The sequence below is a fragment of the Apium graveolens genome, unplaced genomic scaffold, assembly GCF_009905375.1.
Source record: "Apium graveolens cultivar Ventura unplaced genomic scaffold, ASM990537v1 ctg3098, whole genome shotgun sequence".
Lineage (NCBI taxonomy): Eukaryota > Viridiplantae > Streptophyta > Magnoliopsida > Apiales > Apiaceae > Apium > Apium graveolens.
Genome location: NW_027417935.1, coordinates 86,169 through 103,627, shown reverse-complemented (window position 1 = coordinate 103,627; position 17,459 = coordinate 86,169). Strand labels below are relative to the sequence as shown.

Genomic DNA, 17,459 nt, shown 5'->3' with positions numbered 1-17,459 from the left:
CCAAATTTTATACACTATCAACGCCCGATCTGGTAGGAATTGCTCCATGCGGGGACCATATTTTATACACGCAAGCACAAAAAAACTACCAATATTGGTAGGAAATGCAAAACCTACTGATATTAGTAGGTTTTGACCGAAATTTATTCCCGAAATGGCCCCACTAACTTAATCATCAGCCCTCTTATATTTCAATTTATAAACATTTTTTCTAGAAAAAGAAATAATTTCATTATTCTTGGAACATTTCCTACCAGACTCTGCAGGAAATTAAAACCCACCAATATTAGTAGGTTTTAACTGAATTTTTATACTAATACGACCCCACCTTCCACATCATCAGCTCACATGTTATACAAAATAATTAACAATTTATCAAAGTTTAAAAATATGTACTTATTCAGGATATTTTTCTACCGATATTGGTAAAAAACGGTCCACCAATTGTGAAAATTATTCCTACAAATATTTATTGGTAGGAAACAGTCTAGATTTAAAAACTGGACCAACACTACACCATAGATTTAGTAATGAATATAGCACCTTATAGTAACACTTTAATTCATTGCAATAGATCAATATATCAATAGATTGTAATCTATATCAAGGCCTAAATAACATTACATTAACCTAAATTCGTATCATTTTAGTAACTTTAAGGTAACCATATTAGACCAATGTCAATGATTTTAAACAGATTATAATGATATTGTAACTTTTTAGCAACATTATTCAATGAAATTGCAAACAGTTATTTTAAAAAAAAATTGAAAAATTCTTGCTATAAATACCACTAGCCAGGCAGAAAAGCCAGAAATTCAATTGATAATTAACAACTCTCATCAAGTATCAATTAAGCCAAAAGTTGTACCACGACCATGACAATATAATCTTACAAAGCATTTCAAATCTAAGTCGCATACACACTAAATCTAAGTCACATACATAAATTATCCATTAAAAATGCATAGTTTAATACACTAATTTAATTTTTTGACACTATACCATAGATTGCCTATTGCAACCACATTTCTAAAAATCTGTCAAAAAACGTTGCAAATGAGAGTATATATTTCATGTATTGCAAGGACTTTTAAAAAACGTTGGAAATAAGGGCAAAAAATGGAGTGAGTTGAAAAATAGCATTCTATTGCAATGAAAATTTTAAGACGTTGCGGTACGTCCAAAATTTGGGCCCAAAAATATTCGCGGGCTTCAATTATTTGAGTTAAAAGTTTTGCCGGGCTAAGCATCAATCAGAAAATAAAAACAAAAATAAAAAAAATATACAACACACCAGAGACGCACCACACAACAGACAAAATATGCTGGAGAAAGAGATGGAGTAAAAAGATTCAAGCTAAATCAGGATCTAAATATTTAAGCTCGGGGATTCCTCTAAGCATAATCACGGTTAAAGGTAAAAATCTGAAATTGAGAATCGAGTTTCTTTCTCAAATCGATTCTATTTGTTGGTAAATCCAAAGGGGTGTTTCATTTAAGGTTTATTTTATTAATTAGTGGTGAACTTTAAATCTATTTGTAGATTTACATTTCTGGTCGTACATGTTAATTACACCTTTTAATTGAAGATTTTCTTTAAGTCAAGTTTTAAAATTTAGGCTTCGATTTTGATTAAGTCGAATTTTAAAATTAGGCCTTTAATTGTGATTATATTTGAGCTTTTAAATTGGGAATTTTATTGTTAGTGTTTCTAAGCTTGTAATTTTATATGCTCTGTTTGTATGATTGTGTTTGTAAGAATGGGAATTTTTTATGTAATATATTTGTGTTTGCTGAACTATGTTATTGTCATTATTGTCATCATAATCAGTGTTTTCTTATGGGTGTTACAAAATATACTACGGGTCTCTGGGTCTCTGCATACAAACATTGTTCCTGGATGCCAAAATAAAATGATGTGGATATTGGCTAGTACAAAGGGAAGGTTATGCTGATTGTAAATATTGTATCTCAATAGTGAGGTTACTAGATATGTTGTTATCATTTTTTTGCTATTCGTAATAAGAGAAAAGTAACTGGAACCTTGCATATGCTAGTGATCCTTAAAGCTATTACAAGCTAACCTCTGTAGATGGTAGATTCTCTCTCGTTCATGGATAATGCTAAATTATAGTGCTTGACACATATCTCGCTGATTGCTTTGATGTTATATGATGTCTTGGATGTGCTTCTGACACATGGGTCAATTGTCTCTTCTGTGATTCTTTGCTTTGGAATGAACAGTTTTAAACTAATTAATGGAATTTGAACATTTACTTGTTGGATCTTATTGGGTTATACTGTTCTGTCATTTATACTGCTCTTTTGCATTTCTGTTATGATTTTTTTTTGTATTCCTGTGATTGAATAGCTGTCTGAACTTAGGTCATTTCTTTTGGCAAAACGAAAAGAACTTAGAGCGTTTTTATTTTTTATTTAAACTATCTAATTTTTTAGATAAGGTTTGCTAAATAAGTGTCTGTTTCTTGTTTTTAGGAAGAAGGGTATATTATTTGTTGCATTCGACCAAAGCAGGCCTTTGTTTGAACAAGGTCCTTTCGATATGGTTCTGCATAAGGTTGGTCATTGGTGTATACTACTAAACATAGTGTCTTCACTGTTGTGATTTTGCACTAATTCATTTTACCACTATATATTGTTCTATTCATCATAGCTTTTGTTTGCAATGGGTACTTGTACTTTTTTTTTTTTTGCTAAATGGTACTTGTACTTTTTACTTACAGTTATGCCTAATTGCATGTTTTGCTGTAATTAAGTGCCCCGATTTATCAAACTATGAATGGTAAGTTAATCGCTATCATCATTCAGCTAAATACTCACATATTTTCATTCACATATTTGTTTCATAAAATATTCTTTTTTCTGATGAACGATATTGATGGAACAAAAACAGGCATCCCTTTTCAATTACTTATGCACCAGGAGATGACTATTTTATTTATGCATTTTAGGATATTAATTCGATTTTATTTTCTTTTATACTAAATTACAGGGGCTGTGGTTGATTGCAAACTATGTCATCTCACTGAATTCAGCTTCTATCTCTGCAGCCATGCGGACATTCAAGTAAATTCAAATTTTTAAGTGTTATAGGATGAAGTTCATTTGTAGCAGATTGAAGGATATTCTCAGACTTATTTTTCTACTTTGTAGCATTAACAGGGAACCAACCGGCCAACACATTTTCATGTTCTTGCAGCTAAATTGCGTGAAAAGCAGCAATATGAAGAAGAAATAATAAATAGGCGGCATAATAAGTTTCTTTAATTTTGAAGAAAAAGTCAATGTATAGCTAAGATAGTTATGTTTGTTAAATATAGAGTTATCGCCACAGTACTTGTTGGCAGATAGCTAAAAGGATGTACTTTACGTTTGTTACGAGTAATTAGGCAGGGAACTTGGTCATTTTATCTTGACTTTGTATTTGTTTTATAGTTTGTATTAAATGATGACATTGTGTTACTTTTGAATTTTTGTAAATGGTGTATTCTAATATTTAATAAATGACATTAATGTTTGGTTTTGTGGCATAAAATATGTCTGGCTTAGTCTATTTACAATTAGATCCTACTATTTTTTTTAAAAAGTAATGTTGCAATTGTGTTCATAATTGTTGCAATATTGGTTAAATTTGACCTTAAATTTCATTGCAATTGAACCAAAGGTGGTTATTTAGTCGACAAAAACATTTATTGCAATAATTTAACTGCGTTGGTGTAAAATACGTTATGTTGCTATATATGATTTATTGCAATAATATTTTGGTGTTGCTATACATGGCTTAAAATGTTGTTATAGGACCTCTATTGCATCACCACCCGATGCAACGCCAAAATTTTGCATATTTGTTGCCATATATTCTACTGCAACATAAATAGCCTTTAAGGCAATATATTTTCGTTGTTGCTATATGCATTATATGGTGTAGTGAGACTTCAAATATAGCGTCCTAGCACTCAAAGTAACCAAAGCTCAACAAGCCATTGATAGAACGTGCTTCAGTTCCAACTTGAAATATGTTTTTCATTCTCTTAAAGATGAGAACACCAACTTGCATATGTTAGCACCTCGTCATTTGAAACAGATAATGCGCTGGAGTACAGAGAGAGTGGGCATTCAAATAGAGAATTGGATTTGTTGCAAACTGGCTAATTTAATTTCAAAACCCCGAATGAAAAATTCTCCCAGTTGTAGCATTCCGCAACTCAAACAACATTGGATAGTCAATATGCAGAGATGCTACAGTATTCATCAGATCATATTAGAACCTAACGCAGATTAGTATACAATTTTTTAGAGTAAAGAGCAGCAAAGAAATAATTCTTGAACAAATATAAAAATAATCAACTAACCAAGGCGATCAAGAGTTGAAGGATACATTATAACTGAAATAAAAAGTAAAGATAGTCAGTCTATTACATAAATCATGAGAGAAAAATACAAGATATAGATTGTTTACTCACTTTTATCACTTTTTTATTGTATCAATAAAAAAGAAAAGGAGGAGGATCATATTTATACTACTGAACACAGTGTTAGATTTACTTTATAATTTTTTCAGATCAAGTACTTTAGTAGACCAAGTCAAGTATATCTCTCAACCTTGTCAATAAAGGATACGGGGTAGCATCTGCAAGTCTGCTCAAATACTGTTCCCCGAAAACTATATCCTTAAAAAAATTGCAATATCACAAACAAGCATAACTGACTATTACAGCATGGATAAAAACAAAAATTACAATATTTTACAACATGTTGTCGAATTATTATACAACTAATAATATATTGTAGAATTATTATCCGACTACAAGAACACAAAACTACCTTATGAGAATAGGTCTGCAGCGGAAGTAGTTTCTTTTATCCTGACCTGCGATTGTATTTTTTTTAATTCTTAATTAATGGCGGGAAATCTTATTTTAATGGTATTAAGATTCCAACGAATGATTTGTTCATGGAATTGGATATCAAATCATGTATACCTTATTGCCAAATGCTGGGCAATGATGTGAGCATCAAGGACCTTGTCGACTAGAGGTGTGAGCACTAGTGGAGTCTGCAAAAGCAGTCAATGAATGAACTCAACTCACAAACTTCCCCCTGTACATTTGACTGCATAAGTTAACTCCCAAGGCATGTAAGAAACATTCTAAATAGAAAAATAGATGTCAGGTTCAGTCATATTGTAACAATAAACAATTAATTATTCACACGAACCTAAAGTTTAATGCAAATATATTTTTGCAAAAAAATTACTAATTGCTACTTTTCTTTTTTCCCTTTTTTCTGTAATGCCAATTGCTAAAGAATCTTTATTCAACATAACATTTATCTGAACAATAAGTTTATCAGCTGAGACGACAGAACTATTGGATTTCACTTGGCATCGCACAATTTTATTTGCTTTCTAAAAAGCAGAGGATCGTAGAAATTAGTCCACTTTCTAAAAAATTAATCATGTACAAGAAGTATATACACAATATATACACTTGTTGAATTATTTAAAAGTGCACTCCAGCATTCCTCTACCTGATGGTAATCACCACTAGCACTATATTCTTCTTCTTTCTTTTTGACTTTTTCATCATCGCCTTCTGCAGCATCAAAAGATCATTCTAAACTATCAGTTTCCATCGCCTTGTTGCATCGCCTTCCTCTACCTTCTTTCTTATCAGTTTCCATCTTCATGCAAGTCATTCTAGAGCTTAACAGATTAACAAAAGTCAACCAACATAAAAAGATCATGAATTGACCTATTAAACTATGTTCAACATGGTCCAGGTAAAGAAATGCAAAGCAATTGATTGTTCAATCAACAAGTTTTCTATATTTAGATCTCAGAGTCACTCTTCCAGTCCCTGTTAATGAGTACAGATTGAACTGATATAGAAAACAGCCAGCTAGCAAAACTCTGTAACAAACTTTCTAAGCAACTATTACATTGAAATGTCTTAACTACCCTTAGTTACAAACATAAAATGTCTACATTGCCCTTGACAGTTAACAGCCTTCTTCTCTTTACTCCCCCTCAAGCTTGATGGGATTCATAGATGAAGCTCCAAGCTTGTGCAACAAATAAGAGTGTTGTTTTGCTGATAGTTGTTTAGTAAACATATCTGCTACTTGAGCATATGACGGAACATGATGAGTTTCTATTTCCCCATATGCAACTCTGTCTTTCACATGATGACAGTCAATCTCCACATGTTTGGTCCTTTCATGTAGCACAGGATTTGCAGCAATAGCCAAAGCTGCTTGATTATCACAGTTAAGAACAGTAGCAGCACTACAAGAATAATGTCAATAGACATCACACATTAGACATCGGTTAACTTTGCCACTGATGTTAAAAGAAATATTGACATCACCCCGTATTTTTGTGATATCTTTGTTCTTTGTAGACATCGGTTATAATTAAACCGATGTCTAAAATTCACTAAAAAAAAATAATTTCACGCCCACCTTTTCTTTCCCCCCTTAGTCAAATTTTCATTCAGTTTTAGTTCTAAATTCCCCCCATCCCAAAATTCTCCCCCCTTAACCAAATTTTGGTTCCACCAAATTAATCTTCAGATACAAAATCAAAACAAAAAACTAAAAAATCAAAACTAAAAATTAAAAAGCAGTCTCTCTCACTCTCTCGAACCTCCCTCTCTCTCGAACCTCTCTCTCTCGATCAAACCTCTCTCCCCTCACAATCTCTCTGAACTCCGGCCATCATCTCACCATCACAATCTCTCGAACCTCTCTCTCTCTCGAACCTCTCTGTCTCGAACCTGTCTGTGGAACCTCTTTCTCTCTGAACCTCTCTCCGCTCCCGATCTCTCCGTTAAACCTCTTTCAGTTAACCTCTCTACTTCGGTAAGTGTTGTATCTACTTGAATCGAACTGGTCTTCTCTGCATGAAGACCAGTTTTAAAAGTTGAGGATTTTTGAATTCAAAACCCTAATTTTGTAAATTGGGGTTTTTTCTAATTCGAAACCCTTATTTTTTTATTAATTTAGTGTCTAAACTTGTTGCTCATACTTTTCTTCTTGTTATATACAAGACCTAATCTGAGAAAAAGATTTAGAGCTTTAGGTAATTTGGGTGTTTTTGGTTGTTCATTTGTATTTTTGTTTTTTTTTTATTTTTGTAAATTGTGTAAAGTTAACGATCGTTTCATCTCTACTGATTACATGGTATTTTTTAACTTCAATCCTCTTTTTTTTTGCTTTAGTTGTGATTTGTGATTTGATTTAGTGTTGTTTATCTTATTTTGCTCGTTATAAATGTTGATCTATTATTTTATTACGGATATGAATAGGTTTTAAATGTTTTGATTTGGTGCTTGGTGCTTGTTATAGATTTCATCTCTTGATTTAGCTCTACAACATCAAATTGAATTGTAGCAATAACTGTAAAAATGTTATATGTAATATGTGCAATTTAAGGCTTGTACCTTTGATTTGGATAAAAGGTGAAGCTTTTTACACTTTACACTTCAATGTCTGGCTTTTTTGTTTATATTTTTTTAAATTTTCTGCTACACAAGACTGCTATGGTTCACTTAATACTAAGATTTGTGCTTGCTGAAATATATAATGTACACTCGTTTGCATTTCAGGTGACATCCATGGGCAGTATAATGATTTGTTACGACTCTTTGAATATGGTGACTTTCCTCCTCAATCAAATTATCTGTTTTTAGGGGATTATGTGGACCGTGGAAAATAAAGTTTAGAAACGATATGGCTCTTGCTTGCTTATAAAATTAAGTATTCGAATAACTTTTTTCTTCTTAGGGGAAACCATGAATGCGCCTCTATCAATAGAATATATGAATTTTATGATGAATGTAAGCGCCGATTCAATGTTAAACTATGGAAAACCTTTACTGACTATTTCAACTGTCTTCCTGTGGCTGCTGTTGTTGATGATAAGATATTGTGCATGTATGGTGGTCTGTCCCCTGATCTTAACAATTTGGATCACATCAAAAACTTGCCACGTCCAACTGCTATACCTGACACAGGTTTGCTCTATGATTTACTTTGGTCAGATCCCAATAATGATGTCAAGGGATGGGGATTGAATGATAGAGGAGTATCATTCACCTTTGGCCCTGATAAGATGTCAGAGTTCTTAGCGAAGCATGACTTGGACCTTGTTTGTCGTGCTCATCAGGTAAAACCAATAATTTTCTCTTTTTCAACAATTAATTTGCACCGGAGTTGATGACTTGACGTTATGCTTGTGCAGGTTGTGGAGGATGGTTATGAATTCTTTGCTGAAAGACAGCTTGTTACCATATTTTCCGCTCCCAACTATTGCGGTGAATTTGATAATGCTGGTGCAATGATGAGCGTTGATGGAAATATGATGTGCTCTTTCCAAGTACTGAATCCAACTGAAAAAAAGAATAATTTTTTAATGTCCACAAAAATGTAACTGGTATATACTTTTTCTTGCCTTTCCTTTCTGGGTATATTGCCAATTTGCCATTAGCAGGTTTGTGGTAGTTTAGACCTTGTTGGTTAGACTGGTTCACCTTTAAAACTTATAAAGAAGTACTATTCATATCTTAAACTATAAAACAAGTTAGATTATTAAGTATGATTTGAACTTCAATGTATTGCAACTACCACAATTGGCAAGACCTGCTACTATTATTAACTTAGTTTATTTGTCACTTCTTGTAGTATTTGCTTTGCTTCTTTATATTTATATAAAGGGTCTTTCTTCAAGAACCATCATCCGAATGAGAAGCGATGGAATTCTGACTATTGTATTTACACATATAGTCCCCTGTCCTGGTGTTTCAAACGTCAACAATTAGTAAAAGTCAGTTAGACTTAAGTTTTAGACGGCTAAGTTGGTGTCATGCTGCCAAAATTCTCATAGTTTATTGACTTGATTGCAGTATTGCTACTTCTTTATATAATGACTATTAATTTATTCCTATATAAATATTACTTGTTTTATTTCCTATTTAATTAAGGTTCCTGCTAGAGTTGACTGATATATTTTTCTTTTGGTGTTGGATCTTTCTTTCTGCTCTACGCGTCCTATTTGTTTTGATAATTTTTTTTATATGTGATCTCAGTTGATAGGTGGGGGAAGTGGCTATGATTATAAATCAGTCAGAAGATGGACTACTCAAAGGAAGTTGGGATACAGTCTCATTGAATGTGAAAGAGTAATTTGTGTGTGTGTGTTAATTATTGTTACCCTATTATAGTTGGGATGCTGACAATATTTCTTATCATCATTATTAATTTCAGATATTTGTCCCTATCCACAAAGAAGCACATTGGTGCTTGGCAGTAATCAACAGGAAATATGAGAGGTTCCAGTATCTTGATTCTCTTAAAGGAGGGGATCGACAAGTAATGAAAGTTTTGGTATGTTGTGGGTTCGCCCCTTCCCTTTAAATTATTTGTCTACTTGCATACGTGTAAATTAGTTTTAGTAGACTTTAGGTTTGGCTAATCTAGCATGGTTGTTAATGCAAAGCTTCCTTATCTATCTTATGTGAAGATTCAGTAAATTGGTTGTTAAAGAATGAAGAGGAGTTGCAATATAACTTGTAAATAGAACAAGACAAAAGATGGTTATTAAAATTTTATAGTGAGCATACAAAAGACTGTTGTTAAACAACAATCTTGCTGACTGTTGTTTTTTAACACATCTGTCGCTTAGGCCTCTTTATAATTACTTATATCTAGTTTTCTTATTTTTTCCTTAAATCTAATCTGATTCAAGATAATAATCTTAAAAATGATTTTAGAGCCCTGATTTGCTTACTCACAGAAAAGGCAAAATATTTAAAAAGGTGGGTTTTGATCAAGTAAGAACCAATAAATAAATGAGAACCAGTAAAACCATGAACACACATATAAATGAAGTTCAATAAACTGAAATAACAATTCAACTGTTCTTGTACACAGTAGACTCGTAGTATTCCCTGCAGTCAGTTATCAAAGATTGTCGTCCTGGTCTCTTGTTTGATTTCTGATCTCTAATTTGGTTTCGAGTTACTGTAGGCTATTAAGCCAACAGTCTTGATTGGAACATCAGGACAGGGGAAGACATTCACTAAAGAAATTGTAGAGGCTATGGCTTCTTTCAATAAGGTCCTTCCTCCCCCTTGGAATGTATCTCAATATAACATATTTTTTTTTTTTTTTTGCTAAATAATATAACATATTTTTATATACATGTATATAAGTTTATGAGCCGACGAAATGCAGAAACCTCTTATTATGGCTCTCTCAAACCTAACCTCTCAAGCTGAGTGCACTGCTCAAGAAGCTTATAACTGGTCTGAGGTAAACAAAAGATGTTTTTCTTCCCTCCATGATATATTGATATGTATCCAACATTAGTTAATGTTATTTACTTCAAAGAAACTCATTGAACCAACAAAACCTTATTCCTTAATACAGGGCCGCACAGTGTTTGCCAGTGGAAGTCCATTTGACCCTATGAAATACAATGACCAACTTTTCATTCCTGGCCAGGTTCTATAAATTTATCTTGTACATTTTATATCAGTATTAGTTAGAAAAAATTATATAAGCATAAATGACTGAGATGTTTGGGTTCTCTTTGTTTTAAAGGCAAATAACGCATATATCTTTCCTGGACTTGGACTTGGTTTGGTTATGTCTGGTGCAATCCGCATGCACGATGAAATGCTTCTTGCAGCTTGTAAGTACTGACACTCCATTTATAGGACCATGGAATTACATGTTCTAAATATACCATAATTCTTCCTATTAATAATGCTGACTACTGAACTATAAATTGCTAAGTATGAACCATAATTGTTTGATAACTAGAAGCATACTATGTCAGCTGAGTGCGTAAAAGCTTATTATCTGTGAATTTTTTTAAACAGCTGAAGTTTTGGCCTGTCAAGTAACACATGAACACTATGATAAGGGAATGACATTCCCACCATTTTCTAATATCAGAACAATATCCGCTAACATTGTAGCTAAAGTTGTTGCTAAAGCATATGATCTTGGTTAGTATCTTTTGTATCATAGATTTATCTATTATACATCTATTTGTCATCCTAAAACATAACAAATTTGATGTCTCACAGGCTTGGCAACACGTCTTCCTCCAGAAGATCTGGTCAAGTTTGCTGAAAGCTGCATGTATAGTCCCAACTATCGTATTTACCGGTGAACTGTCAATTAACCTATGGCTCTTAGCCTCTTATAACTAATAAAGTTCCTCATGATCATGATGTTTGGTTTTCCTCTGTGTTAAGGGAGCTTCTGTTTGTGAATTTGGAATAATCAATGGATGTTAGTTCGTGGAAGCAAGAATTTGTAGAAGACCTTCCTGAGCAAAAGAACGGGTACGGTTTGCCTTTTTTTTGTCTATCTGTATTGGTCCTTTGCTCAAAAGAGTAAGCTGATATATGTGTTGTTTAATGAGGAAACTTTAGGAATTTAAAAAGGTGTAAATGGAGAGAATATTCAGTAATAAAGACCTTTCTTAGCAGAACAACGTGTGCTTTTCTTTGCTCAAAGTAGTAAGTTAAGATATGTGTTCTTTAAGGAGGAGACTGTTGGAATTTAAAAAGTTGTTGCATAAATAGGGAGAATATTTTGTAATAAAGAAATTTTACATGTGTGTTGCATTCTTTCAATCGTTTAGAGCTCCATGAATAATAATCCTTTAGTTCTTATCCCCTGTATTGATTGAATCATGCTTATCAGAAATGCATTTATATTAGGGAGAATGTGTGTGTGGTCTAATTAAGAATACTCTCTCACGATCTCATTCAGTTTTCACCATGACTATTTAATAGGCACTCAGGAAGAAACAGCAGAAGCGTATGACATTGCTGCTATGGTTCCCACCATACTAACTGGCCTACTATCGCATTCCAGTAAACGAAGTCTCCAATTACTATGCACTACCCGTACGCTGATCACCAAAGGCTCTGGTGTAAACAAGAAATACCAGATGTCGATTCTTCCTCCCAAAGCTATCAAGGATTTCACCAACTTCAATTAGGCAGCAGTAACCACAACTTTTATCAACCTTCCGTGCTGCATATGTTTAGAAGCGAGAATGTAATAGTTTAGATTTCAGATCATATGTTTTACTATTTTGGTTGACGTTCTCAGACAATAATTACACAATTAGTGATGTAAAACTTTACACAATTTGGTCTATAAACTTCTTACACATCATTTTCAATTCAGAAAAGCTGATGTCAAAAAAGATAATATACATCACTTTAAGGTAAAAAACCGATGTCAAAGAAATCCAGGTTCAAGTCTAAATGAAACATAGAAATCACTTTGTTTAAGATAAAACTGATGTCAAGTAACATTATAAACATCACTTTTAACCAAACAAAACTGATGTCAAAAAACACAATGTACATCAGTTTTAGGCAAACAACTGATGTTAAAGACTAACATGTTCAAGTCTAAATGATACATAGACATCACTTCATTCTAGAAAACACTGATATCTATACGCTAAATTAGACATCACCTTTCATTAAAGAAACCGATGTTTAATATGTCATTTTACATCACCTCTATCAAAATTATCGATGTTTTTGTGATAAAAAACATAGCTCAATATATGTTTAATATATTTTAATAGTTGTAATTTAGTTATTAAATAATTTTGTTATAGCATTTTTTGTAAAAAATCATCACATAGATATCAGTGTTTTTCATGAAAATCGATGTTTTGTGACAAAAAAGATAGCTCATGATATGTTTAACATGTTTAATTAGGTGTAATTTAGTTATTAATTAATTTATTTATAGCATTTTATGTAAATAATCAACACATAGACATCTGTTTTTTTAACTAAAATCGATGTCTAATCGAGTATAGATATCGGGTATTCACCGATGTCTAGAATAGACATCACCGACATCAACATCAGTTGGAAAACAGCATAGACATCGGTCAAAAAGCGATGTCTATGGACTTTTTTCTTGTAGTGCAGGCATATTTTTAATTCCCATATCACTGAGTAATGCTATTAACCAGGTCACTTCACAACAAGCCAATGCCATTGCTCTATACTCAGCCTCTGCACTAGACCTGGCAACTACAGATTGCTTCTTTGTTTTCCAAGAAATTGGAGATTTTCCCAGCATAATGCAGTAACCTGATGTAGATCTTCTAGAAAAACTACAACTAGCCCAATCTGAGTCACAGTAAGCTGTCAAGCAAGCTGCTGATGCACTTGCTAGTAGAATGCCCTGACTAGGATTGAAGGCTAGATATTTCAGAAGTTTCTTTGCAGCTTGCATATGATCAGATGTAGGCTTTTGCATAAACTGAGCAAGAATATGAACAACAAATACTATATTTGGTCTTGTCACTGTTAGATAGATCAGCTTACCAAGCAACCTTTGATAAGGTTGAGGATTCTGAAGAGGTTCACCTTTATCTGGCAGCAGTTTATTATGAGTTTCCATAGAAATTTTACTTACTGTTGTTCCAATGTGATATTCCTTTAATAGATCAAGTACGTACTTCTTCTGTGAGACAAAAAATCCAGCTTCCGATCTACTAACCTCCAAACCCAGAAAATATTTAACTTCTCCCAAATCCTTCATATGAAATGTGTTGGATAATACTGATTTCAGCAAATTGATATTTTCATCTGAATTTCCTGCAATCAGCAAATCATCAACATATACTAGTACTACAGTAATCACTGATCCCAGTACCTTGGTGAATAGGCTATAATCAGCTCTTGATTGTTCATAACCATCCTCCTTTAATGTGACTGACAATTTGTTGAACCAGCATCTTGGAGCCTGTTTGAGTCCATACAAACTTTTAATGAGTTTACAAACTAGTGTTTTAGGAGTTGACACTTGCATCCTTGTCACAGACTGCTCCCCCTGAGATGCATAGCCTATTCTTGAACCAAATCCTGTATAACCTTGAGGAAACTCCATATAAAGCTCCTCAGACAAATCACCATGTAAAAAAGCATTAGTCACATCCATTTGAATAACATTCCAGCCTTGAATAGCAGCAACTGATAATAAAGTCCTGACAGTAGCTATTTTGGCAACAGGGGCAAAAGTCTCTCCATAATCCACTCCAAAGATCTGCTTGCAACCTAGAATTACAAGTCTGCTTTTAAATCTGTCTACAGAACCATCAGCCTTAAACTTGGTTTTGTATAACCACTTGCATCCAATGGCCTGTTTTGCTGGAGGTAAATCTGTAATAACCCAGGTACCATTTCTTTCTAAAGCTTCCAATTCAGTATTCATTGCATCTACCTAATGGTGATGTTTTACTGCTTGTTTAAAGCTAACCGGATCGGAGTTAGTTTCCAGAGCAGCAAGAAAACAAGAAAAATTTCCATCTATGACTTGATCAATTACTGCAATAGCTGAATTAGCAGTTGCAACTACAGAAGATTGATAATTTTAAAGCCATTGAGGTGGTTTTCTGATTCTGGTTGAATGTCTTAGTGGAACATTATCAACTAAATCAGACTCTATGTTATCAGATCCTGTGTTATTAGAATTGTCCTCATCAGTAGTAAAAGTTGTTGTATGATACATGGGGTAAAACAAGTCAAGATCATCATTACAAGATCCCTTTGACATGTTAGTATCAGGCATGATCACAGGCAAAGGAGACATATATGGAACAGCTATCTTTGAGTTAACATTCAAAGGAAAAATATGTTCCTTAAAAATCACATCTCTTGAAATGAAAACAGTGTTATCAAGAAGACTGAGTAACCTGTAGCCTTTGATATGAGGTGGATAACCAAAAAAGACAGAAGGTATACCCCTTGCTGCAAATTTGTCTGCTGAAGATCCAGTATTAGATGCATAAGCCAAACATCCAAATGCTCTAAGATCCTCATAAGCTGGTGGCCTTTTATTTAGACATTCATAGAGAGACTGTGTTGCATGCACAGAAGAAGGTAGCCTATTGATAATATAAACAGAAGTGAGTACACAGTCACCCCAGTACTTAACATCCAATCCAGACTGAAACTTTAGAGCTCTTGACATTTCTAAGATATATCTGTGCCTTCTTTCTACACGAGCATTTTGTTGTGGTTTGTAAACACAAGTAGTTTGATGTACAATCCCAGTAGCAGTATAGAACAGTTGACAATTCTTATCTTGAAACTCCAAAGCATTGTCTGTTCTCAATATTTTCACAGTCAAGTTGAAATGGTTATTTGCATATTGACAAAAACTCTTGAAAGTAATCAAAAAATCAGATTTAAACTGTAGCAAATAAACCCAAATCATTCTGCTATGATCATCCACCAGTGTCAAGAAATATTTAAACTTCTGTCTGGTTGAGGTTTTATAGGGACCCCAGGTATCAGCATGTATCAACTCAAAAGATATTTTAGCATGTGAAGTGCTTAAAGACAGTGGCAACTTTGTGAATTTAGCAAGTGGACAAGTAACACATTCAGGTAATTGTAAGACTGTTATAGCTGACCTAATCTGTGGAATAGTAGCCAGTTTAGTCAATGGAGCATGACCAAGCCTATTGTGCCAGAGAACACTATCAGGCACCTTGCTTGAACTATTCACTGCTATAGATTGAGCATGATCATCAGTATCTTCTAGAAAATACAGCCCATTTCTTAATTTTCCAATGCCTCTGATGTCCCCAGTTTTACCAGATTTGATGACACACTTATCTGGAGAAAACTGAATTTCACAATCATTATCTTTAGCTAACTTGTGTATGGACAGTAAATTACGATTGAATGTAGGAACATACAGAACACCTTTCAGCACCAAACCATTCTTCAACAAGACTTCACCAATGTGAGTTATAATTGCCACAATACCAGTAGGTAGTTTGATAGTACATTGTGATGGAGCTAGCATCACATTACTAAGTATAGTGAAAGAATTTGTCATGTGATCTGTAGCTCCAGAGTCCACAATCCACTCTCTTGTATCCATTTGTACAGTATTGCAATATACCATTCCAGAGAAAGGACTATCCTCTTCAGACATATCTAATGCATTAGATGAACTAGACTGATTTGAGATCTGAATAGATGGTAACATTTTCAGGAGCTGTTCAAGTTGCTTGGCAGAAATTCTTAAATCTTCAGAATTAGAATCACACACAGCAGCTTGCACACTGTGTGCCATCTTGACACCAGACTGCAAGTTATTCTTAGTAAATTTCTGAGATTGTGCAGGTTTATTCTTATTGTACCACTTTGGATATCCAATAATACTCCAACACCTTTCCTTAGAATGACCTCGCTTACCACACTCTGAGCACTCACCAATCTTAGTGTTATTATAAGTAGGTCCTCTATAGTACATAGCTGCTATTTCAGGTTTGAACACATGTGAATTATCACGCTGAGACTCTTCTTGCTGAATAGCAGAACAAGCCATTTCTACACTAGGCAACACAGACATCATCAGAATCTGACTTCATTGGGCATTATAATCTTCATCCAGACCATTTAGAAACTGAAATAATCTAGCTTCTTGTTTCTGAGTGTCTAATGCCTTAACAAACGCAGCTACTTCAGGTGTAATGTTAGTTAAAACAGGCATAGTGTTCATAGCTTCCAATTCTTCCCATACAGTGCTTATTTCAGTGTAATATTCAACTAATGATCTGTGATCTTGTTGAATATGAAATAAATCCCTAGCAAGCTTGTATTTACGAGATCCATTGTTCAATTGAAAACGTTTTTCAAGTACTTTCCAGATTTCACTTGCAGAATTAACAAACAGTATTGATTTATTGATTGAATCGGAGATATTGTTATGTAACCAAGAAATTACCATATTATTGCAAGTCTCCCACTGGATTGCTTCTGTTGCATCTGTCAAGCTTCGAACCTCTGTTCCTTGAACAAAGCCTAATTTTCGCTTCGATGCAAGCTGAATCTCCATAGATCGTCTCCACGCTCGATAATCACTAGAACCTTGAAGCTTCGTGACATTAATGGAGTTCGGTCCATCACTCGGTTGAAGAAACAACGGATTTTGCATATCTTCAAACGAGAATCTGCTTCCCGATGCCATATCTGTGATCACCAGAATTTGTGAAATCTCACTCAATTCGTGATTCAATCAACAATCGTTTATCGATTACACAATCGTCAAACTTTCATGAACTATGACACAAATCTGTGTTGTGAAAGCTTTTGATCTTAAGAACAATCAATCATAGCTCTGATACCATAAAGAAATGCAAAGCAATTGATTGTTCAATCAACAAGTTTTCTACATTTAGATCTTAGAGTCACTCTTCCAGTCCCTGTTAATGAGTACAGATTGAACTGATATAGAAAACAGCCAGCTAGCAAAACTCTGTAACAAACTTTCTAACCAACTATTACATTGAAATGTCTTAACTACCCTTAGTTACAAACATAAAATGTCTACATTGCCCTTGACAATTAATAGCCTTCTTCTCT

The 17,459-nt window shown here is 33.8% G+C and overlaps 2 protein-coding genes, 1 long non-coding RNA gene and 1 pseudogene across 4 annotated transcripts; 3 read left to right on the top strand and 1 right to left on the bottom strand.

Annotated features, from left to right (window-relative positions):
* Positions 1 to 1,265: 1,265 nt before the first annotated feature.
* On the top strand, positions 1,266 to 3,498 carry LOC141700925 (uncharacterized). Of its 2 annotated transcripts, XR_012566595.1 has the most exons (5): positions 1,266 to 1,420; positions 2,500 to 2,581; positions 2,748 to 2,806; positions 3,017 to 3,090; positions 3,178 to 3,498. It is a non-coding gene; the product is annotated as an uncharacterized LOC141700925 (long non-coding RNA). The 2 variants fall into 2 exon arrangements; XR_012566594.1 differs by lacking the exon at positions 2,748 to 2,806.
* Positions 3,499 to 7,444: 3,946 nt separating this feature from the next.
* On the top strand, positions 7,445 to 8,455 carry LOC141700923 (serine/threonine-protein phosphatase PP1 isozyme 4-like; annotated as a pseudogene).
* A 310-nt stretch (positions 8,456 to 8,765) lies between these two features.
* LOC141700922 (NADP-dependent malic enzyme-like) lies at positions 8,766 to 11,203 on the top strand. Its single transcript, XM_074504572.1, has 9 exons — positions 8,766 to 8,792; positions 9,111 to 9,203; positions 9,289 to 9,408; positions 10,051 to 10,140; positions 10,258 to 10,335; positions 10,453 to 10,527; positions 10,627 to 10,717; positions 10,908 to 11,036; positions 11,118 to 11,203. The coding sequence occupies exons 1-9, from the start codon at positions 8,766 to 8,768 to the stop codon at positions 11,201 to 11,203; spliced, it is 789 nt and encodes a 262-aa protein (XP_074360673.1).
* Positions 11,204 to 16,461: 5,258 nt separating this feature from the next.
* LOC141700921 (uncharacterized) lies at positions 16,462 to 17,064 on the bottom strand. The gene has a single exon (XM_074504571.1). The coding sequence runs from the start codon at positions 17,062 to 17,064 to the stop codon at positions 16,462 to 16,464; it is 603 nt and encodes a 200-aa protein (XP_074360672.1).
* Between the last annotated feature and the right edge of the window lie 395 nt (positions 17,065 to 17,459).